This window comes from Anabrus simplex, chromosome 6, assembly GCF_040414725.1.
Source record: "Anabrus simplex isolate iqAnaSimp1 chromosome 6, ASM4041472v1, whole genome shotgun sequence".
In the NCBI taxonomy this organism is placed as follows: Eukaryota; Metazoa; Arthropoda; class Insecta; order Orthoptera; family Tettigoniidae; genus Anabrus; species Anabrus simplex.
This window is the reverse complement of record NC_090270.1, coordinates 140879005-140903313: the sequence shown is the minus strand read 5'-3', so window position 1 is coordinate 140903313 and position 24309 is coordinate 140879005. Positions and strand designations below refer to the sequence as shown.

The 24309-nt window shown below is 38.5% G+C and overlaps 1 protein-coding gene across 4 annotated transcripts in view; it reads right to left on the bottom strand.

Annotated features, from left to right (window-relative positions):
- The window catches only part of LOC136876205 (probable G-protein coupled receptor Mth-like 4), a 104511-nt gene that overhangs the window by 19567 nt on the left and 60635 nt on the right, over positions 1-24309 (bottom strand). For 3 of the 4 annotated variants that reach the window (XM_067149959.2, XM_067149956.2, XM_067149955.2), the window contains 4 exons: positions 22066-22219; positions 15311-15538; positions 9439-9660; positions 4526-4615 (listed from right to left, as the gene is read on the bottom strand). In XM_067149959.2, the coding sequence (XP_067006060.2) occupies positions 4526-4615; positions 9439-9660; positions 15311-15538; positions 22066-22176 (651 nt within the window). In that variant the 5' untranslated portion in view covers positions 22177-22219. The remainder of the gene's footprint in view (positions 1-4525; positions 4616-9438; positions 9661-15310; positions 15539-22065; positions 22220-24309) is intronic. The other variant, XM_067149957.2, reaches the window with a different exon arrangement.

Genomic DNA, 24309 nt, shown 5'->3' with positions numbered 1-24309 from the left:
AAGGTGCTCAAATACATCAGCCTCGTGTCAGTAGATTTACTGGCATGTAAAAGAACTCCGGCACCTCGGCGTCTCCGAAAACCATAAAAAGTCGTTAGTGGGACGTAAAGCCAATAACATTATTATTAAGAGTAACTGTAGTTACAGTGTATAGTTAGCCTCTTATTTCCTGAGTTGTAATTGCCAGATATATTACAGTTTTAGTTGGAATGTAGTTCATTACTTAACGATAATGGAGTTTCTTGTTATTTCTGTAAGGTATAAAAATGTGACACTGAGGAAATGTTGGTGCAACACCCAGCTTCAAATACCACCAGCCGCCACTGAGTATCACTGACTTCAAAATTAGATTAAATACACTGCTTGACAAAAAAAAGTTAAGCACCCTGAAGGAGTGGTCGAATATTATCCCATTTCGATATAGAGGCACACCATTAATGTGTGAGTAAACGCTTAGATTTACAAGGATCTGTAATGTCTAGAATGCTCACCAGAGTGCATTCATGATGATACTGTCCTGTTGTTGATTAGTTGTTACCAGTCAACTGCTGTGAGACAGGCAGTTAAACAAGATGTGCAGAGAGGACTACGTACAGTATGAAGCACCCGCAATGCCTCGCAAATGCGTTAGACAGCATATCCACCAATTGGCAGCATTTGACAGAAGCTGCATTGTGGGACTGTATGAGACTGGTTGATGGTACTGTGCAATTGCCAGGCATGTGGGCCATTCAGATGTCACAGTGGCCCGATGTTGGACTCAATGGGTACATGAGGGCACCCAATCACGTCGTGCAGGTTCGGGTCAACCAAGAAAAACCACCCCAATGGAGGACCGTCGTATGGTGCACCAAGCACTGTGAGATCCCATTCGGCACCCGCCATCCGCGAACATGTACAGGAGACTCTACAACATCCTGTGAGTTTCCCGCACAGTGTCTCGACGACTCGCATCTGCTGGATTGGGGTTCTACCGCCCCGTGCATCAGTTGCCTTTGACACCAGAACACCAATGCCTGCTTTTAGAGTGGTGCCGTACCCAGGAGGCATGGACAGAGGATGACTGGTGTTGCATCATCTTCAGTGATGAGTCCCGCTTCTCCATAACCTCTGATGACCATCGTGTGTGGGTTTGGCGATGTGGACGGCAGAGGGAGATCCTACCCATATTGTGGAAAGACACACAGCAGTAATCCCTGGCATCATGGCGTGGGCAGCCATAGGATGTATGTTCAGGTCACCTCTAATAGTGCTTTGGGAGACGTCGCAGACGTTCTTTGTCTGCACGTCCTACCCCTTATGACACAGCACCCTGGAACAGTGTTCCAACAAGATAATGTGCGTTCACACACAGCACATATGTCCATGAACTGTCTAGAGCATGTTGAGGTCCTCACACACACACACACACACACACACACACACACACACACACACACACACACACACACACACACACACACACACAGAGAGAGAGAGAGAGAGAGAGAGAGAGAGAGACTGCTAACGGCATTGTCGCTTTCATCCCATGTTTTAATTAGTTCAATAAAGGCACACAGTCTTCCAGCACATGGAGTTTCATTCACTATCAACCACTCCTTCTGTGGGCTAAACTTTTTTTGTCAAAAATGTAATGTCTAGAATGCCCACCAGAGTGCATTTGTGATGATACTGTCCTGTTGTTGATTAGTTGTTACCAGTCAACTGCTGTGAGTCAGGCAGTTAAACAAGATGTGCAGAGAGGATTACGTACAGTACGAAGTACCCGGTGTATTTTCTGTTCCTATCTATCTGAAGCTCATAGAGCATGGATGCGCAACATCCTGATACCTGTGGGTCAATTGCTTGAGCAGTAATCATCTAGGTTAGTCTATGTCCCTTTAAAAGCAGGGTCTCCCAAATGTTTCTGACCGATGGCACACTTTACTGAACACCCATGATGTTGTGACACACTTATTTTGATGACCTTACTTTATTAGCAAACGACATGCATGAGGCCACTATGCAGCTTCAAACACTGCACTCTATAGCAGCTAAAGCGGGCCTCATGATCAACATTGGAAAGACCGAGTTTATGACCAACATCAAAGATGCCCCTACAACAATGGGAGTCAGTGATACAAAACACATCAAGAGAGCTAAAAATGTGAAGTACCTCGGAGAGTAGATATCGGAGGACCTAAGTGAAACGATGGCTCTTGAACAAAGGAGAATCAAATTAGACAAGGCCTACCATGCCTGCAGAAAACTGTATGCCTCAAAGCATTTATCAAAGAATGTAAAACTGAGACACTATAATGCAGTAGTCACATCATCAGTCCTCTACGCAACAGAATGCCTATCCCTAACTTAAAAAAAAACCCACTGAGAGCCCTGGAAGTGCAAAAACGGAAATTCCTGAGAAGAATAATAGGGCCAAGGATCCTACCAGATGGAAGGCAATGGTACAAACCCAACAATGAGCTCTACCAGCATCAAGAAAACCTCATAGATGCCATCAGGAGAAAACGTCTAACTTTCTATGGACACCTGTACAGAATGGATCCTAATAGATTATCCCATAAGATCTTCAAGGTTGCTAACAAAGGCAAAGCTACTGGATTCCCCTGGACCAAACAAGTGGACAAAGATCTTGCAGAGCTTAATATTAATCAAGCCGCCATTACTGACAGAAATGCATACCATTTAATGGTCAAAACTAAACCTTTCCTAACATCCCTTACATCAGCTAGCCACAAAGGAGCCGGGAATTGGTCAGAGGAGCGCAGGAAAGAATTCAGCGAGAAAATGAAGGAATACTGAGCCAAGAGGAAGGCTCAAGAGGCCACTAAGAACACAATGCAGTATGCTAAAAGGGGCAGACGACAACAAAAACACAGCTAGAACACAAGCACCGTGGTCCACAGATGGCCTAAACGCAAAGAAAAAAAAAATAAATAATAATAATCCACACCCTGTTTCCAGTCATTCGACCGGGCCAGAAATGGAATGAATGAAGCCCCCATCTAGCGGCAAGGATACGAATTGTGCCAGCTGCCGAAGCCTGCCGCACTCCTCTGGGGTAATGATTAATGCATGACATATGAAATGAAATGATATTCGAGAGTGTTGCTGGAATGAAATATGACAGGGAAAACCGGAGTACCCGGAGAAAAACCTGTCCCACCTCCACTTTGTCTAGCACAAATCTCACATGGAGTGACCGGGATTTGAACCACGGAACCCAGTGGTGAGAGGCCAGCACGCTGCCGCCTGAACCATAGAGGCTCATTGATGATGATAATAACAACAATAATAAATAATGTAAACTTCTATGTAGTGTCAAACATCCACTATTGTAGATAGACTAATCATAAACACCAAGTGGGTCATTCTTCTAATTACAAGTAGTACATCATGTTGCATCAGAAAAAGAGATAAAATATCTGTATTAATGTTTTTAAAATTCATCAATTAAAATTAATGTGAAGTCTGCACTTGCTGGGTTTCACAGAGTTTCTCCAACACGTGTGGTCCGACTCGCTGGCTGAACGGTCAGCGCACTGGCCTTTGATTCGGAGGGTCCTGGGTTCGATTCCCAGCCGGGCCGGGGATTTTAACCTTAATTGGTTAATTCCAATAGCCCGGGGGTTGGGTGTATGTGTTATGTGTTGCCTTCATCATCATTTCATCCTCATCACGACGCGCAGGTCGCCTACAGGCGTCAAATAGAAAGACCTGCACCTGGCGAGCCGAACCCGTTCTGGGATATCCCGGCACTAAAAGCCATATGACATTTCATTTCCAACACGTGACCTTATGGCTGACAAGCCAACATGCAAATCATCTAGACCAGCCTTTTCCTCTGTTTAGATTTTACTGTTTCCATTATAGAAAATGTTGATCTGCTCAAGTATGACACTGAAACTTTTTATGTCCATCTTTGCAATTATGGGATACTGACATCGCATGGCATCAGAAATGAACCCAGTGGATGAAGCTGTGTATGTCAACTGCCTTTAGAGATGAGGTCTTGCAAGGAGGAAAGATTATGAGGGAGAAATTTTACGACTCACCCCATGGAGCTGCATAACATACCAGTATGTCGTGACATACCATTTGGGAACCCTTGCTTTAAGGGATAAGTTGTTAAATTTGATTGTTGCTTTCATTCACCTTAAACGCAAAAATGAAACTTTATGCAAGAGACTGATATATCTTTCACATATTCATCTCAATATGTAATTGAATACAGTACATGCACATTCACAAATGAATTCAAAATTCAAGGGTAGACCTAATTTGTTTCTCTAGAGCAATAATTGCCTATGTCACTCATCATAAAACTTTAGGAACAGAAATTACAAACTGAAAAAAGAATTCTGTTAAGCTATTAAATGAGAAATCTTAGAATGTGTTATACAATTATCAGCAGTTCTGTCATATTGTTGTCACCCTTCTCTAATTAAAATCCATCACCAGATACCATAGCTGGACGCATATATTGTTAAGTGTTCTGTGTTAATGTCTCATTTCACATACTTACAGTACGGTCAAGAACTTCATCATCGAAGTTAATAGTAACAGTAATGGGCAGCTGTGTGACACTCTGTTCAGGAACTGTTTCATTACTTGTCTGGAATAAAAGAGGAAAATTAATGGAGATACCAGTTCATGCTCCCACAAGGAACAATTGCTTTCTGCCATCTCTTGGTTATTGGTCCTGGTAGTGGAATGCAGAATCAAATAGTGGATGTAGATACAGCAAAATGGTAATTATAAACCATAGAGAGTGGGAAATTCAGAGAAATTCTCACTAATAAACAATGGCAAGGTTTATATTCTGGAGACAAAATGGAGACAGAATATTGGTACTAACCTGCTTTGGTATTTTTGAGAATGAGTTTTTATTATATAATTTTTTAAAAGAACAAAGAAAGAAGATTACTTGAAACACCCCACAAGAAATGCCTGACAAATATTAGGATAATCTATGTAAATAAAGTCAAAATTTTGTCTGTGCAGTTCAAATTCTTGTCACAAACACATTATCTCAAACTAGGTACCGTATATAGTCTACTAGCTCATGTACACGTGCTTCGCTACGGAATTCTACATTGAATACAGTATTCTAGGTTAGGTGGTGTACACATTGTGAGCAAGATTGTATTAAATTGCATAGCATTTAACGTTACCCTAGAAACGCGATGGGGAAGTTACCAAACGTCTTTTCTCATATGAAGACTGGGTTAGGGAATATTCATTGTAAAGGTCACCATCAGTCACAATCAGATTGGGAAGTTTTCATATTAAAGATAGACACTCACTCTCCATCTGTCTTTTTACATCCTCAGAAAGACTGTTTTAGTAGTTTTCCCAACTGAAATAAACATAGGTCATTACAATGACGTCAGGAAGAATGGCCGTGTGTCTGTTCATTGACTATTTTGGCAAATTTTTTGTACAGTTATCCGTTTTAGGTGTAATAATGACCATCTGTATATTTGTTGGCTTTAGTTTCCTGAAAGTCCTCATTTTACCCCCCACTCCCCCCAAAGCAAGATTGCAGCACAATCTGCCAGACAAGATAGAATATTGAAATTTGGCAAAATTATGTCTTAACCTGCAACTGATTGAAAGCTTCCAATATCTTTAAATATTTCACTTTTTTCTCCCAAGAAATATTGAAATTTTGAGGCAAGTTTAATGTCGGTGCAGACCTTTGTTTAGAGGTATTTGGTGTCTAAACAGTAAGTCGTATCGCAAAACGGATGGCACAATCTCAGTTCAATTTGCAGTGATCTGCAACTTTGGTCCTATGATATTTTATCATATCTCTATTCCTTATACATTAGATTTGTCTCTATTTTTCTCTTGTACATACATTTTGCACTTTGTACACATATAATTCATAGTTTGAATCACTTATACAAAAGATACAATCATCTAATTGTACATGAACGTTGGCCCACCCAGTATCCATGTGTAAGCCAAATTCTATGTTTGTAACTGTTATGTAAGTTATGTAAATTTCACCCTATTCAATGTTTCTAATTCAATCTTACTCATAAATAGATGAGAGAGGAAAAGATGTTATATGACCAGCAATTTAGACTGCTAAATGAGGCATCTTATGGTACAATCCATTTGTCGATATGATGTATCGTTTAGCAGCCGTTAATCTGTAAATGAACCTCCGTGGCTCAGACAGAAGCACGTCGACCTCTCACCGCTAGATACCATGGTTCAAATCCCAGTCACTCCATGTGAGATGTGTGCTGGACAATGCGGAGGCGGAACAGGTTTTTCTCCGGGTACTCCGGTTTTCCCTGTCATCTTTCATTCCAGCACCACTCTCCATTCTCATTTCATGGCATCTATCAGTCATTAATAAATCACTTTGGGAATGGCGACCCCATGGTACTAACAGCCTATATATGATTCATTCATCACATCCCTGACCCGGTCAAAGACTGGAAAACAGGTTGTAGGTTTTCATTTTTTCAATCTGTAAATGAAGGTTTGCAAATATTGTAAACATACATATAGTTCATATGATGACCTATACATATTCACTGAAGTTGATTTGTAGCAATGTAGAAAGGGTGTGTCTGCCATTATAATTAATGTTTTACAAATCAATAATGACTCTCAGCAGTAGGGTGTCTGCTATTGTAATCATTACTCTCCACATCAATTTTGTCTGGCAGTAGGAATGGGAACCTTCTCCAACTCTTGTGTAACTGACATTAGCAAGGAGGGACTACCATTGTAATCAATAATTCCCTTCTTGATTTGACTTGCAGAAGTCAAGGGAGCATGCGAATTTGTTCAAAATTCCCCTAACCAATTGTGTTTGGGAGTAGGCATGTAAGCCTGCTGTTATAAACAAATTTATCCATCTAAAATATGACTGGCACTAGGCATAGTGGCCTGCTATTATAATGGAAACTTACCAATTCAGTGTGACTGTCATTAAGAAAAGGGGCCTGTCATTATAATGATAACAAAAAAAAACAAAGCAAAGAGCAAAGTCATCTCCATACAGGCCATGAAGACCCTTGCAGGGGTGAAAGGTAAAGGCCTCCAACATCCATAACCTCAGCACTTGATGGGAGTAGAATGGTTAGCTTTATGTCTGGCCACCTTTTCCCCCAAGAAATAACCTGGTACTCAATTTTGGTGTAGGCTGAGTGAACCTCAAGGCCATGTGCACCCCTGAATGTGGAAATCTTGATTCTTAAATTTTTCGTTTCCTGACAGGGAATCAAACCCACGTCCTTCTGGGTGAACTGAGCATGCCTTTACCACCTCGACCAGGAAGCCCCTATTATCATAATAACAGCACAACTCAATTTCCACTGGCAATAGGGAAGGTGCCTGCCATTGTAACAAAAACTCTCCAAATTGATTGTGACCATGCAGTAGGTAATGGGGCCTGCCATTATAATGAAAACTTCCCTACTCAGTTGTGAATGGCAGTAGGCAAGTGAGCCTGCCGTTATCATTACAAGTCCACAATTCACACTTTACATTGGAAACAATGTATGGGAACCTCCCCCTGCTGTTTCTGGATAATGCTAAGAGACATGCAATTTAAAAAAATCTTATTCACTGCATGTACAGTAATATTCTTCAATACCTATAGGCCTATACAATGTAGAATGCCATAGCGAAGCACAGGTACATTTGCTAGTTGAAAATAAGTTCAGTTCAATGTCTGTCTGTCTGTCTGTCTGTCTGTCTGTCTGTCTGTCTGTCTGTCTGTCTGTCTGTCTGTCTATCTGTCTGTCTGTCTGTCTGTCTCTCCTGTTTGTGACATCAAAGGAAAACGGTTCAGCAGAATTTCTGAAAACTTGACATTTAAGTTCAGAGATAGTTGAGTTGTAGACTAGAATATTTTAATAGTGTACAATGGTGTATCACCATTAAGTCGGGTGAGGGGGGAGGGGGAGGGGGGGAGGAAGAAGGGAGGGAAGGCAAGACAAGACAGGTTAAGTCAAATTTCCCTGTTAATGTTACCTGTATGAGAGAAAAAGACAAAATATCTGTAATATTACAGTGAACTACTTTTTTTCCTTCACTAGTGGTTTAACGTCGTACTATCACATTGAAAGTTTCTGGCGATGCAAGGATGGGAAAAGGCTAGGATTGGGAAGGTAGTGGCTGTTGCCTTAAATAAGGTACAGCTCCTCCATTTGCCTGGTATGAAATGGGAAACTGCAGAAAATTATCTTCAGGGCTGGTGAGGGTGGAATTTGAACCCACCATCTCCCAAATGCAAGCTAATGTTTGACTGTAGACCTTTAACACTTCAAAAACTTTTGATTATGCTCCAACGATCTGGACCGTGGCACCCAATGAGATCATCAATGTAAGTAACATTCTCATTTACTACAAAAATAGCCCAGTCAGCGATGAAATACTGGTGCTATATGATCACCATAAACTATCTGCACTGTAAATACTCTCTTATGGCAAACTTGGAAGAAAGCATTCAAAACCAAAATTGGAGTCTTTTACAATGATTTTCCAAACCCCTAAGAGACAACACCCTAAACAAGGAGTTGATTCCTCAGAAAATTTATCATTGTGGTCAAGCTGTGGGCTTGTGCAAGCTGTCATATTCTATCAATTCTGGAATACTGGTGAAAGCATTACTTTAGACATATTCTGTTCTGAAGCTGCACCAGTTGACAACATTTTCACCACCTTTAAAAAAAAACAATCTGTTAGGGTCTTCCGACTGCAAAACTAATTTTGAATAATTATATTTATAAACTATCAGAAAAACAAAACGTGTGGTAACATAATGGTATAATTCTATTACCATATGTTTTCTTTTCCAGATAGTTTCAAAGTTAGTTTCTGCAGTCTGAAGAATCTAACACTTATAAATTAACTGCATCAAAATGGGAAAGGTATCACAAATTATCACCATCATTGATCAGTATGTCCAGGAAGGTTGCTTATAATGCATGAAAAATGTTACACACCATCAAATGTAGAGAATTATCTATAGTTGCTGCAAAAGAAGAAATATTATGTATAGGAAGAAGTATACTTCCTGTTACAGCTGAGGTGGAGAATGTGATACAAAGACATTCCTGAAGCAATTGGTTCTGAAGCCAGCAGAAATCTAGAAATTTAGAGTAAACACTTCAGAATTGTTTCTCTTGCTCTTTCTGCAAGTCCCATTACAATGATTCATCTAAGATGTATTTTTCTTTGTAGTAATCTATATTTGGAGTGTGTGTAGCTTTCTCTGCACGATCGACCTCTTTGGGTTGGCAGCTATAAATGTTATGGTTGAATTCAAGATCATTCTGGTTTCTAATTGAAGTCTAGACATGATGATGTCACTTCATCTATTATTTCCTTCAAGAACCAAGTTAGTGCAATGTTAAATGAGAAACAACCAAGAAATGAACACTGTGAGGGATCACCTCAAATACTCACTGTATTATCTTGTCGAACAAACAAGGCATATGACCTACAGAATTCTGCAACAGTTTCATTCTGCCACGTACTAGGACAATGATCAATAGTCTTGACGCAGGGCCTTTCCCAGGGCTTAATGGTGCTGCTGTAATCGTCACTGAATTGGATCTGGATACTACAGTTCATATTCTCTCCACTCCACATCAGAGCTCCAGGAACATAATTCCGTGCTTCCAGTACCTGCACAGTATCAACAGAAATTAAAATGTGATACTACAGCATGGTATTAATTTACACAAGTAACAAAAATGGAACAAATAAGTCTACAATGTAAATCATCAAAAGCAGGAAAATAGGAAGGAGGATAGGAACAGATATAAGTATAAATATGTGTACAATATCAGAGGGGGCCACAGAGAGGATAGGCAAAGAGAAACATGAAAACACAAAAGATCTAGGACAAACCCCACATTTTCACACTCTTCATAGGTAATTTCTCTCATAATTCATAAGCTGAATAACATTTGAAACCTTGATTGTATAATCGATTTCCTTGCACTTAGGGTAACTAGATGTTTCATTTTTTTAAATGGCATCTCATTTTTCGATATTAATTTTTTCTTAATCCTATAATTTTTTACTTTTTTTACCATGTATTATCCTCCATTTCTAAATACGTTCGAACAGTAAAAACAGTTAAATTAATTAATGGCGTGTGGCCTCTGAAGAGGCCGGGTGCAGATGTTTCGAGTTGACGCCGTATAGGCGACCTGCATGTCTATGAGAATGGGGCCCTATCTGTGATGAATTCTAATGCTGAAGACGGCACACACACCTAGCCCCTGAGCCATTGGAATTAACTAATGAAGGTTAAAATCCCCGTCCCGGCCGGGAATCGAACCCAGGACCCTCTGGACCAAAGGCCAGCATGCTAACCATTTAGCCATGGAGCCGGACAGTAAAAACAGTAAATCACAGAAATGTAATTTCAGAAATGTTCTTGCATCGATTTCTACAATAGTTTTCTAAAGGAAAGGCCAACACTTTTAGAGAAAATATGCTCATCACAGAAATAATAATAATAATAATAATAATAATAATAATAATAATAATAATAATAATAATAATAATAGTGCTATTTGCTTTACGTCCCACTAACTACTTTACGGTTTCCAGAGATGTCAAGGTGCCAGAATTTAATCCTGCAGGAGTTATTTTACGTCTCAGTAAATCTACCAACACGAGGCAAACGTATCTGAGGACCTTCAAGTACCACCAGACTGAGCCAGGATCCAACCTGCCAAATTGGGGTCAGAAGGCCAGCACTTCAACCGTCTGAGCCACTCAGCCCGGCTCATCAGAAAAACATGATGCACAGTTAGGGCTACCATACTCCCACATTTATCCCAGACTGTTACACTATTTTGCATTTTGTCTGGGGATCCAGATGCAGATAAAACTATTCACCAAGTGTCCATGATTTTCCTTGTGGAAAAGTAGACTATTTAAAACATTCTCTCTCTCTCTCTTGATATATATATATATATATAGCATCAATTTGTAAACTAGGCATTTCTTAGTGAAACATTTGGACTTTGTTCTTCAGTACAAGTATTTCATGTACAAAACTTTGGCTGGAAAACAGTATCTCTGACTTTGACTTTATCATATTAAATTTGGTAACATTGCCAAACAACAGTTTATAACCATCTCCTAAAACCACAAAAATGTAATTAAAACATATAACATTATTATTTAGCAGCAGGGGTCAGAAGTTGAAACTTCAGCCAATAGCATCAATTAAAAAGTTAATTCCAAATTAAAAACCAATGTAGATAGCCAAAGCTTCTTCTAGAAGAGGTCATTTCTTTTTTAATTTCCTTGCTCTTTATACAATCTCTTCTATTGGATTGATGCATTCAACGCTGTTGTTCGAAATGTTGAGGGTTCTCTCTCTCACTATATCGGCTCATCAGGTGCTGCATCCTCCCAGTTGCTGATATCAGTTTGGCACTTCTTCATAGTATACTTTCTATTTTTGCTATCCTTCCTGATTGTGCTTTCCATTGTTCAGTTGAGAATACATCACGTGCTTCAGAAAGCATCTTCCAGTACAGTAATAGGTAGTTGACAGATGGTCCTGCCATTTCACTTTAAGAAGTCTTCTAAGACAGCACAAGGTCTTTTTTCAATCAATTTAAGGTGACGCTGGACTTCTTAAGAATTAGAAAATTCCCAGACATCAATGTTCAGACCATACGGGACTCTGTACTGAAAAATTTGTTGGTGATTGCTAGACAACATTTCTACTCCCTGAACTGAAACACCACGTATTGGATTTTCTTTTTCCAATGAAATCCGAAAGAGAAAATCGGACTGATGGTTGACAACTTCAATTTTGAGTTTTAACTCAAACTATGCTTACATCCAAACAACAGATAAAAGAAATATTGTTAATATGAACTGATTAGGAGGGTGATAATTTTGACTCCTTAATAGAGGCAGTTATCAGGTGGATTATCTCTCTTAAGTAGTTCAGGTCTCATATCCATAAGTATGTAACGAGCAGTGTAGTGTATCGAGCACTTCGTACAATGTCTGTAGAACATCTTGCTTTCATTGGGGTTTTCAGGTAATTAACACAATGGAGATGATAAGTTGGTTAGCTGAGCAGATTTATGGGTATTTATATTTCTGGGTCCTGAGTAGCATTTGGATGTTCAGATATTTCCCCCATCTTCTATTTTGGCTATTTGTTGGAATCAAACATGAACTGGATGTTTCTGAGCATATTTAGGCTTATTTTATAGGGCATTCAAATGCATAGTTTACCACTTTTTTTATGTTTTGGTCATATTTCAGTAATTTTAGATATTTAAGGTCATATTTTGGACAGAAATATGTACTGTACTTTGAATGTGATGAAAAGAGCAACCTACAACCTGTTTTCCAGTCGTTGACCGGGTCAGGGATGTAATGAATGAATCATATATAGGCTATTAGTACGATGGGGTTGCCACTCGCAAAGTGATTTATTAATGACTGATAGATGCTATGAAATGAGAATGGAGAGTGTTGCTGGAATGAAATATGACAGAGAAAACTGGAGTACCCGGAGAAAAACCGATCCCGCCTCCGCTTTGTCCAGCACAAACATGGAGTGACCGGGATTTGAACCATGGTATCCAGCGGTGAGAGGCCGACGTGCTGCCGTTTGAGCCATGGAGGCTTTTTGAATGTGATATCTGATGTTATTTGTGTAGGTGTTTGTGGCATATGAAACTTGAAGGTCGGGCCTCAAAGCTGAATAATTGGTGCTTATTATATCTCATCTGAGTTTGTATCACTAGTTTTAGAATGACTTCCTTTAGAGCAAGACTTGAAGTGTGGGTATTTATGGCCACCCTTGTTAAGGGACAAGGAAATACCATACTACCATATAACTAATATAATTTTTCATTCGCTAGCAGGAGCAGCAATGTGGTTTCTGGCACCATTGCGTAAGAATGCAATATTATTTAAATTTATTTATTTATTTAGCGTATGGCAACACATTGGAATATACAACAATATATAAACCATATACTAAAAAACTACGGCCCTATTACTATTAGACATGAAACAGAGTATACAATGACAGTGTATTGACTTATATTGTGAGAGTCAATTTATCTATCCAGTTAACAGCATCTGGAGTCAACGATAGAAAGTCCTTCAGAATTTCCCGAGTATCTTTGGCACTGACCACAGTTTAAGGATGGCTAATGAATTTGTATGATAGAGGCTAGTGGAATTAAGTTAAAGGAACTGGTAAAGAAATTAATTGAAGTAGTTTAATAAGACTGTACGATGAACTGTATCTTTAATACAAACAACTAGTGGCAAAAATCACTCGTTTGGAGAGTGTTTGTTTTGTTATATTTTCCATTTATTTCTCATATTTAGCTATTTAGCTATTTAAGAGCTTATTTGCTTGCAAATTAGGGTGATTTTTAGGTTCTAAACATCTGAATCCCAGATACAAGTATAGTTTCCTTTTTTATCCAACCGTCGTCCCGGTTACCACTTCCAGATAAGTCCCTACTAGAGAGACAGTGTGGTTTTATACCGAACCAAGACACAATCAATATGATCTTCACTGCCAAACAAATGCTTTTCATGGCTTTTGTAGTATGAAAGCCTTCAACTTCTGTAAACAGAGCAGATGTTTGGAAGGTCTTACATTAGTTGGGTGTTCACCAAAAATACATTTTAAGAAAATGGATGTCTTCCCAAGGTAAGTACAGATACTTTCCAAACACTCAAAAGTGTTGATATCCAGTCACTCAAAAAAGAAAAAATAAGAAAGAGTATCTACATATGGGTGTCAAAAACAAAAAGCATGGGTGCCCGCAGGATCTCTTCCGGGGGGGGCACATCAACAATTTTCTTGAATATAAAAACCAATATAATGTCAGCAACATTAAATTGTTTACAGAAACTTCCAGTTATAACATATGCTAGATGACTGTCAGTAATTTCAGTTTATGAAATAATCTGGTATGATATTAAACAATTGAACATCAACATCTTTAGAATTCCAGGTGGGGGGGGGGGCAAGTACCTCCCCTTGCCCCCCCTTGCGGGCGCCCATGACAAAAAGCGATATAAATTGCAAAAGGTCCACCTTTTTAATACGAAATACTTATGTTGTTTAGTTTGAATTACAACATTTTAATTCAGTTAGTCGGTAGCGGTTTTGATGTTATTAGACGTCATCATCAGCAGATCTTAGAATAGAGAAAATATACAAGAAATATTCACAAAATAAAGTAAAATACATAACCCTTCACACTTAAAAGATCAATAATTAGCAGGAGCAGCAATGTGGTTTCTGGCGCCATTGTGTAAGAATGCAATATTATTTAAAATATCTTTGGCACTGATCACAGTTTAAGGATGGCTAATGAATTTGTATGATAGAGGCTAGTGGAATTAAGTTAAAGGAATTGGTAAAGATATTATTGTGTTTGAAGGCAAAGGCCCTTTATTTATAACAACATGAGATCTTGATAGTCAATGTAAAACAATGTAAATGAAAACACTGTGTTGCATTGTGCCATTGTGTTTTCATTTTCATTGTTTTACATTGACTATCAAGATCTCATCTTGTTATAAATAGAGGGCCTTTGCCTTCAAACACAATCATTTCTTGTATTTTATCTAATTATTGATCTTTTAAGTGTAAAGGGTTAAGTATTGTACTTTATTTTACAAATATTTCTTGTATATTTGCCCTATTCTAAGATCAGCTGATGATGACGTCCAACAACGTCGAAACTGGTACTGAGTAACCAAATTAAAATGTTGTAATTAAAACTGAACAACATAATTATTTTGTATTGAAAAGGTAGACCTTTTACAATTTATATTGCTTTTTGTTATTCTCAGTTCAATATGGACCCAGGATGAAGTTTCTAACTTTAAATTATATGGGTGTCAAAGCAAGAGATCTGCATCTGGCAAGCCGAACCTGTCCTCCAACACTCCCGGCATATACCATTTCATTTTTACCATAGCATACAAATTTAAACTTATTTCTTTTACCTATCTAATCGAAAGCAAACTCAAAATACAAATATATGACCAAAAATATCACAAAAAGTTTGTTGCAGGTACATTTTTCCTATATTTAGATATCCAATTCAAATTAAGTGTGATAAAATATTGAATGTGAGGAGCATACATTAACAAGTGCTCATTCCCTTTTTGTAAACCTATCAGTCTGTTGAAAAATGAAATGTAACGCTTAATACACTATAACATACCGGTACTTGTAAAAACACACATACTGTATAAAGGTACATACAATGTCACAGCAACTTAATTTAAATTTTAACAAAGTACATACAGTGGCATCTGGAGTGTTGTTTCCAGAGCAGGATAACGTCACTTCTGTAGGGCGCACATCAGAGTGATGGCCATGGCAGGTAGCACAGTAGATGTTCTTGAACCATTCTCCAGTTCTCAGGCTTAGCACAGGTATATCCATCTTATAGTCATACATGTCGAACAAAGTCCCGGAACAAAGGTCTTGAAGTGGATGATGAGGAGGACATGAAGATATCATATACAACATCTGGAAGATGAAAAATAGTTTTTAATTTCCTTACTCTAGGCCAGTTATGGCAAGCTTAAATGCCACCAGAATACATACAGTAAAAACATGAAAGTTTAGGGCAGATAATGCAACAACAGTAGGTTTAGTGAGTAGAGGCAAAGAACAGCAGTGCAGCAGGTACAGTTTACGTTGGCAAACACATGGCTCTGCCCGAACTTTACTCTCCTCCAAATGCTTTTTATTCAATAAATGCATTCATAGTATAATGAGATAAAAGACAAAACTAGCATTTTATATATTTAAGTATATGCTGTATTTAAATAATAATAATATTTTTTACTAGTTGCTTTACGTCACACCAACACAGATAGGTCATATTGTAACCGTACAACAAGGTTACAGATTCCATTCAGTATTTATTATTATTATTATTATTATTATTATTATTATTATTATTATTATTATTATTATTATTATTATTATTATTAACCCGATTCATTAGATTTTATATATTCTGTTTCGCATCACTTAGACTGTAATAATTAGGTATCACGTATATTATTGTATTTAATCATAGGTTAAGTGAAATTTGTTTGTAATTATTCTGTATTGTAGTAAGTGAGATTTGTTGGTTTTATATTGTCATGCTGTGGCTTGTAACTCTGGCTAGATGAGCTGGCATAGTATTTTGCAATCGAGGCTATGTTTAACTGTGCAAGTTGATTTCCCGGTGACGCATTCAGCATAGTTATTCTCAATCCGCTTGGGTACGCTTAGACGACACATGACTGATGACATCAGTGCGTGGGCACGTGATTGCGACCAAGTGTCAGTATTCGCCAGCTACTGTATGTTGAAGTGGAAGAGATGAACAGTGAGTAGGGAGATGAGTCGTCATCGCGAGGTTATATAAGTCGAGGCGATGGTAGTGAGAGGTATTCAGTTCATATTATTCAGATCATATCGTTCAGATCATATCGTGCAGATCATATGTAACAGTCAGATGTATCAAATGGAAGAAGTGGTCTTAGTGTGATGGTCAGAGCTAAGAGTTGTGTTTGAAGAAGTAATAATCGAGGAGGTCTACAAGTGGTGGTTGTATCCGAGCAGAGACGGGTACTATGCAGAAAAAGAAACATCATCTTCTTGTGAGGATGGACTTCACAAGATGTTTCAATAATATTTTCCAATTTCTTATAATATATTGAGTGGACGTAATTACATTGGAGCTCCCTACACGCGTACATGGTATGTAGGCCAACTCCTTGTTATATAAGAAGATAACAGCAGACGGCTCCCGACTTCAGCTCAGAGGTTTTCCCAAGAATTTCAAGTTCAACAGCGGTGTATGCCGACATCAGTCAGGTAATTAAAGCATCAGACATGCATTCATAACATGAAGAAGAATGTAATCAGCGGCGATATCACATCTCACTTCAAGTTCATGCCAATAGTTTTTTTTGTTTAGATTAAATTTTCCTTTTATTAGTACCGCAAATCTCACGATATATTTCTTTTGTTAAATTAAAAGACGTCAATGATTGTTCATTGTGACGTAAATTATAGTCATAAACTCCGTTTTATTTTAATTATAATAAGTGATTCCAGTTCCATGTACAATCCTCAATTGCGGAAATGCAACAGTAATTTAATATTTTCCTGATCCATATCCCTGTATATTGCCAGATATGTGAGTTTATCACCTCACGCCTTGAGATAATTGATATAAGAGGTATGCTCTACCGAATTTTTTTTTTTTTTAAAAAAAAGCAACTGGCGCTCAAACAAATGTTATTTATATTGTGTGGAAGATATGAAGGTATAAGAGTAGTGGTTGGAGTAGCCACAATATGACGACGGTGGGTTAGGAAAGGGCTAGGAGTTGAAAGGAAATGGCCGTGACCTTAATTAAGGTACAGCCCCAGCATTTGCCTGGTGTTAAAATGGGAAACCACAGAAAACCGTATTCAGGGCTGTCGGCAGTGGGGTTCGAACCCACTACCTCCTGAATGCAACCTCATAACTGCGCGTCCCTAACCGCACGGTCGACTCGTCCGCTAATAATAATAATAATAATAATAATAATAATAATAATAATAATAATAATAATTGTAATTATCTTAATTTATATTGTCATGTTATACATTCTATAATTATTTATATTATTACTATCTCCATATTTGCTCTTAGTACTACTATATTATTTAATTTATCAAGCATTCGGGAGAGAGTGAGTTCGAACCTCACTGTCAGCAGCCCTGGTTTTCCATGGTTTCCCATTTTCAAACCAGGCAAATGCTAGAGCTGTACCTTAATTAGATCACGGCCGCTTCCTTCCCTCTCCTAACCCTTTTCTATCCCATCGTCACCATAAGACCTATCTGTGTCGATGCAGCGTAAAGCAACTTGTAATTTTAAAAAATTAAAAAATAATGATTTGCCGTAATGATTTACTACTTGTGTTACATAACTGTATAAGTTTAATAATGTGGTTAAGTGTTCAAATGTAAGAGAGGGTCTTGAGCCCTAACTTCGTGATGAATAAAGACGAATAATAATAGTAATAATAATAGTCTAATTATATCTGCTGATGGTAATCTAGGTCTAGAAATTATCCGCCGAATTCAGGCTGCCTGGTCTAAGTGAGAAAAGTTGACTGGTGTCCTCTGTGACAGTAGACTAAACATCCGAATAAAGCGGAAAGCCTATAGACGTGCGGTGAGACCTGCAATGCTATTTGGTACAGAAACTTGGCCAACAGTGCAGTCACAATGTAAGTGGCTAGATGTATCTGATATGAAGGTGCTGAGAGGATGTGTGGGGTTACGAGGAAGGACCACATCAAGAACACCATTATACGAGGCAGCTTTAAAGTGACTGAAATATCTAGAAAGGTCCAGGAAAGGCAATTGCTCTGGTATGGCCACATTAACCGCAAGGATGAAAATGATGTGGGAAGGGGAATGCTTGACATGGAGGTGGAAGATAGGAGGGAGAGAGGTAGACCCAGAAGAAGATGGATGGATTGTGTGCAGGAGGATCTCAGGGAAAAGCAGTTAACAGAAAATGCCGTTTGGGACCGAGGGAAATGGAAACAACTTGCCAGAAACGTCGACCTCGCATGAACGAGAAGAGACGAATAAAATAAATAAATAAATAAATAAATAAATAAATAAATAAATAAATAAATAAATAAATAAATAAATAAATAAATAAATAAATAATAATAATAATAATAATAATAATAATAATGATAATAATAATAATAATAATAATAATAATAATAATAATAATAATAATAATAATAATAATAATAATAATAAGCGAACTACATTCTCTATAGCACAGGAGAACGAAACACAAAAATGAGTACTGATCATTTCTGTTTCATAAGGGCAATTATCCCAAATTATTTTAATAATAGTAATAATGCGGTAATAATAATAATAATAATAATAATAATAATAATAATAATAATAATAATAATAATAATAATAATAATAATAATAATAACCTTAATCATTGGTGGCGGATCTTTAACCAAAGACATTGAGAAACAAGAAAGGAAAATTTTACGAAAAATGTTTGGCCCAGTTTGTATAGATGGAATATGGAGAAAAAAATCATCCCAGGAGATATATTATCTTTCTGAAAAAAATTCTCACACTGTTCGGGAAAGACGATTGAAATTTTATGGACACATCAGAATGAACACTAACAGGTTAACTAAAAGAATTCTCAACCTGGCCCTTTCGTCTAAAACCAAGAACAGTTGGCTTCGTGAAATTGAAACAGATCTCCAGGAAATCAACATCTCAGAAGACATTGTACAGGACAGATGTAACTTCAGAACCAAAATCGACAATCACCACTTTGAAGACAAACCCAACACCAGAGCTACTATAACTTGGACAGAAGAACGAAGGAAGAAGCTCAGCGAGAGGATGAAAAAAATTTTGGGAGGAAAAGAAGGCCAACACATCAGCTAAGCAAGTTCAACTGTGCTTCTGACTAGGGCATAACGATGTAAAAAACAACAACAACAAACGTAAGTCACACTTATCCTGTGCGATAAATCGAAACCATAAAATAAAGGTCTTCACGTCTGTTTTAAAACCTTTTTTTTTTGCTATCTGTTTTACGTCGCACCGACACAGAGACCTTTTAAGGCGACAGTGGGATAGGGCAGGACTAAGAATGGGAAGGAAGAGACTGTGACCTTAATTAAGCTACTGGCCCAACATTTGCTTGGTGTGAAAATGGGAAACCATGGAAAATCTCCTTCAGGGCTGGCGACAGTGCGGTTCGAACCAATTATCTCCCAAATTCTAGCTCACAGCTACGTGATCCAAACCACCTAGACAACTCGCTCGGTAACTGTAATTTACAGAGTATCCACAGGTTGAGTCGCAGCCATTATTCACGCAGTGTCAACCCCCACTCACTGTCGCCTTACAACCAACATGGCGAGAGGACTGGCCTCCGAGTTCTGGGCACTAAGAGCTATGGGCACAGGCTTGTGGAAAAACGAGAGCAGAAGCCAACAGTGGTCAATTTTGACAACTCTGTTCTAGGACAAAGTACTCGAATGATGCAACCTCAGTCATCTCAAGAAGTGAGATCACAGCCAAAAACAACTCTCAAAACTTGCCCACGACGCATTAGTTCTCTTTTTCTTTAATGCCCAATAAAAGGCAATCTATCCTAGGCTGCCATCTCAGAACACACTGAACCTCCACTCACACCCAGCGAGGTGGCCGTGCGGTTAGGGGCGCGCAGCTGTAAGCGTGCATCCGGGAGATTCAAACTCCACTGTCGGCCACCCTGAAGTAGTTTTTTGTGGTTTCCCATTTTCAAACCAGGCATATGCTGGGGCTATACCTTAATTAAGGCACGGCCGCTTCTTTCCCACTCCTAGCCCTAGTGTCAGTGCGACGCGAGACAAATTGTGATCTCAATTGTTGTAAAGAGCTTCTTTTCATTTAATATATTAGGTGTATCTGATAGGCCCGGCTCATTCGCTCTATGGCCAATGCACGGGTCTTCGGTTCAGAGGTCCCGGGTTCGATTCCCGACCGGTCCGAGGATTTTAAATTGTGTATAGTTAATTCCTCTGGTTGGGGGACTGGGTGTTTGTGATCGTTTTAATACACATTTTCATCTAAACACTACCAAACACTACAGAAACACACAATAGTGAAAACATAGGTTTGGCGTCAGGAAGGGCACCCGGCCGTAAAACTGGCCTTAATTCACATTGATTAGTGTCGACCGAAGATAAATGGGAACAGGCCAAAAATGAAGGACAGGAAATTAGTGTATCGCATAGACTTTTAAGTACTTTTAGTATCAGACGAAACGTTGTCGTCTTCAAATTTCCATCAGATCCGCAAATAGTGTGAAAAAAAGAATGGCAACGTATATTGACTACAAATACTTGATTTGAACTACGGTCTGCCTAACCAAGGTGGTAAAAGTGTGCTCGGTCCACTCAAAAGGACGTGGGTTCAGCTCCCGGTCAGGAAGACGAAAAATATAGGGACGACGTTTCCACTTCTAGAAAAGCTAGGCCCCGAAGTTCATTCGTTTTACACAAAAAATGGGTACCATGTTAATTCTTGCGTGCAAAGGCGGCCGGATATATTGGATAGTGGAAGCATTTACCTTTCATATCCCCAAAGATCTTCTCCCACCACCCTGTGGGTGGGGTGGTGGTGGTAGAATAATATCCACGGTTTCCCCTCCCAGACGCATGACGCGACTAAAAGGAGCCCCAGGTGCTCTTAACTATGGAGTATGGATTAGCGACCACGGGGTCCTTGGCTGAGTCTTGACATTGTTTGCACTTACTTGAGCGGGGCTCCTCAATTTTTATCAATCCTACCCGACCTCCCTTGGTCAACTCTTGTTCTTTTCAGACCCCGACGGTATTAACTCTACGAAGCCTAGGGAGTCTTTCATTTTCACGTCTCTCTTTGGTCGATACTTTCATTTTTCGAAGTGCCTGACCCCGTCCATTTTGTCTCTCTGATTAATGTTAATTGAGGATGACAGCCCAGTTGTACTTCCTCTTAACACAATAATCACCACCACCACCAAGGGCCTTCATGTCCTATTTGGATATTGCTTTGCTGCCTTCCTTTCTTTTACTTACTCTGAAGGCTTTGAGTTGTAGATTAACAATTCAATATCATAATTATCGTCGCCATAAGACCTATCTGTGTCGGTGCGACGTAAAGTAACTAGCAAAAAAAAAAAAAAAAAAAAAAAAAAATCATAATTAGAAGTTAAAACATATTTTCTTAATTACAGTGAATTACACCACTTTCGTTATTGTTTTTGATGGTAAATAAATAACCCATTAAAAATCTTTCAACCGTTTTCGAAATGGCCGTCCTTAGCAACTCAAAAAGTGTTCGAAAATGTTGTAAGCGTTCTAGCGAGATAGCTCATTTACCATCAAAACAGTAGTGAATTCGGCATAATCCATTGCTATCATCAGTATGTAACCAACATCAACACTGGAGAATCATTATCTCACTTACCCTATGTCTAGCATTGAGGTGGGGCTGTTGCACACAACTCCAGTACTGAGGTGGAGTGCTGAGGGTATGGTTGGTTGCATCAGGTGAGGCATCATGGCAACAATCGTTCATCACGGAACATTCCGGGTCACAGAAGCAGTAGCTTTTATCGAACCTGTGCTCGTTGGAAGAATACAAAATAATGACAATAAAATAGTGTACCAAAAACTCCAAACAAAACGGTAGAATGCAAATGTGGCTATTAACAAACAGCTTACATAATTTTTCACAAACATTTATATGTATTAAATGTGGACAAAAATCTTCAAGCATAGAGAAATGACAGACTTATTATAGATGAAAATCTGTCATGGAGTAATCAGGTGGAGACTATCTATATATATAAAAGAGTTTACTAAAAAACAGCTTTGGCAAATCCGTCCGTTCGTTCTACTGCACCGATTTGCTTCATTTTTGTTTCATTCTCTCCGGAATTACCTGCCGGTGAATCATGAGACATTGCTAGGCCTGTAAGTTCAGCCAACTTTGAGTAATCATAAAATCAAATCATTAAACGATCACTCCAATAATTGCAGGCGAAGGCTTACCCTAACCCGCAGTACATTCTGTACTTAGCAGGTTGCTAAGCGACTAACACTTTCATTAATTTTCTGATATATGTGATTTTCATCCTTAGTACTATACGCGAACCTTTTCTTGAGCCCTGAGCTCTCTAGTGCTGAATCGGTAGACCTCGGTTATCTTCGACATCCATATTGGCAACCTTTGAAACACAAACTATGCATCGCTGTGCGACATCTGGCGTACACTTTACGAACTAGTACTGATGTTGTTTACACAGCAAAGCCGAACTATATAATTCATGCTAGGAACAAGATTCGCATCGAGAAATGTTATATAATGTTAAATAATGTATGTATGACAGAGTTGTTGGCGTAAAATAATAAATGTTTAGAAAATTCATATCGATTCAATTCAGATTTCATTTCCATCCAGTTGGCAGTATAACCGAAACCGTCAGCACTCCCTCCTTGCCCCTTATCCCGTAAGAATCGGGCTCAAGGAAAAGTTCGCGTATAGTAATGTCTTTGCAAGGAGCCATGTTTGATTACTACCTGTCAAGCTAGAGAGTTTATACTTCCTCTGATCACGGAAGAATGCTATTCCCTGCTAGATACTCTTTGATTCTATAACCTTTCCCAGCTTCTAAATATACTCAACAGATGGCAGAGCGTTCCTAATAACTTACATGCTGCTAAGTGAAAAAACGTCTACGCAAAAACAGACCCCATACGTCTTGCACTTTACCTGGAAACACCTATCAAAGGATAACCTGTTACACTAGAAAGAGTGGGAGTGAACGCCATGTATCTTAAAACAGTTCCCTGTCTGGCAAAAAATGCTCCTTCGAGACTAACGTATGAGCTCACAAGACAACCGTTCTATAAGAACTGCGATTAAAAATACCATTGGTTTCTACTACACACAAGTAAGCTTTACATCAAGAGCTGCAAGATGAAAAAGGATAGACGTTATGATGGCGTCAAAATAGATGCATTCTGACTACGAACTGCGGCACACCATAACGCCCTTCTTATTAAATGTGCATAAAACCATCGACAAGGGCAGGCAGAACAATGAGACTACGACAGGCACATCAAGACGAGTTATCTGACCTGTTTATAACGAATGTTGTGGAGCAGCACGGATCCATTTGCTCGTTTGTAATATAATTATCCCTGTGATTGGTATTCTTAGTAGACTGAGATATAAATTATCTCGTGGGTTATTGAGGGGTATTTACTATGCTCTTATTGAAAGCCATATCTCTTATATAATACATGTCTGGGCATGCTGTAATCAAGAATTATTTTGAAAGGTAGTGATCCTTAGGAAGAGAGCACCAAAAATAATTTTCAAACTGCCCATTCTGACACCAAAATAAATATTTTTATAAGCATTGTAATATATTATCACTTCCAAATCTCCGCATAAAGGCTTCTATAATTATGATCTATAAAATTCAAAATAAATTAGTCCGCTCAAACACATCAATAATCACCAATTCACACATTCATAATTATGAAACTAGTGTTATTTACATCATTCACTACAGCCAGATTCATTCTACTATAGTTATGGTCAAAATTCTCTTGGGAATTTTTCTATAACTATGTATAACTCACTTCCGAACAATATAAAAATGTTACCAACTTTATCTAATTTCAAGAGTAATGTAATTAT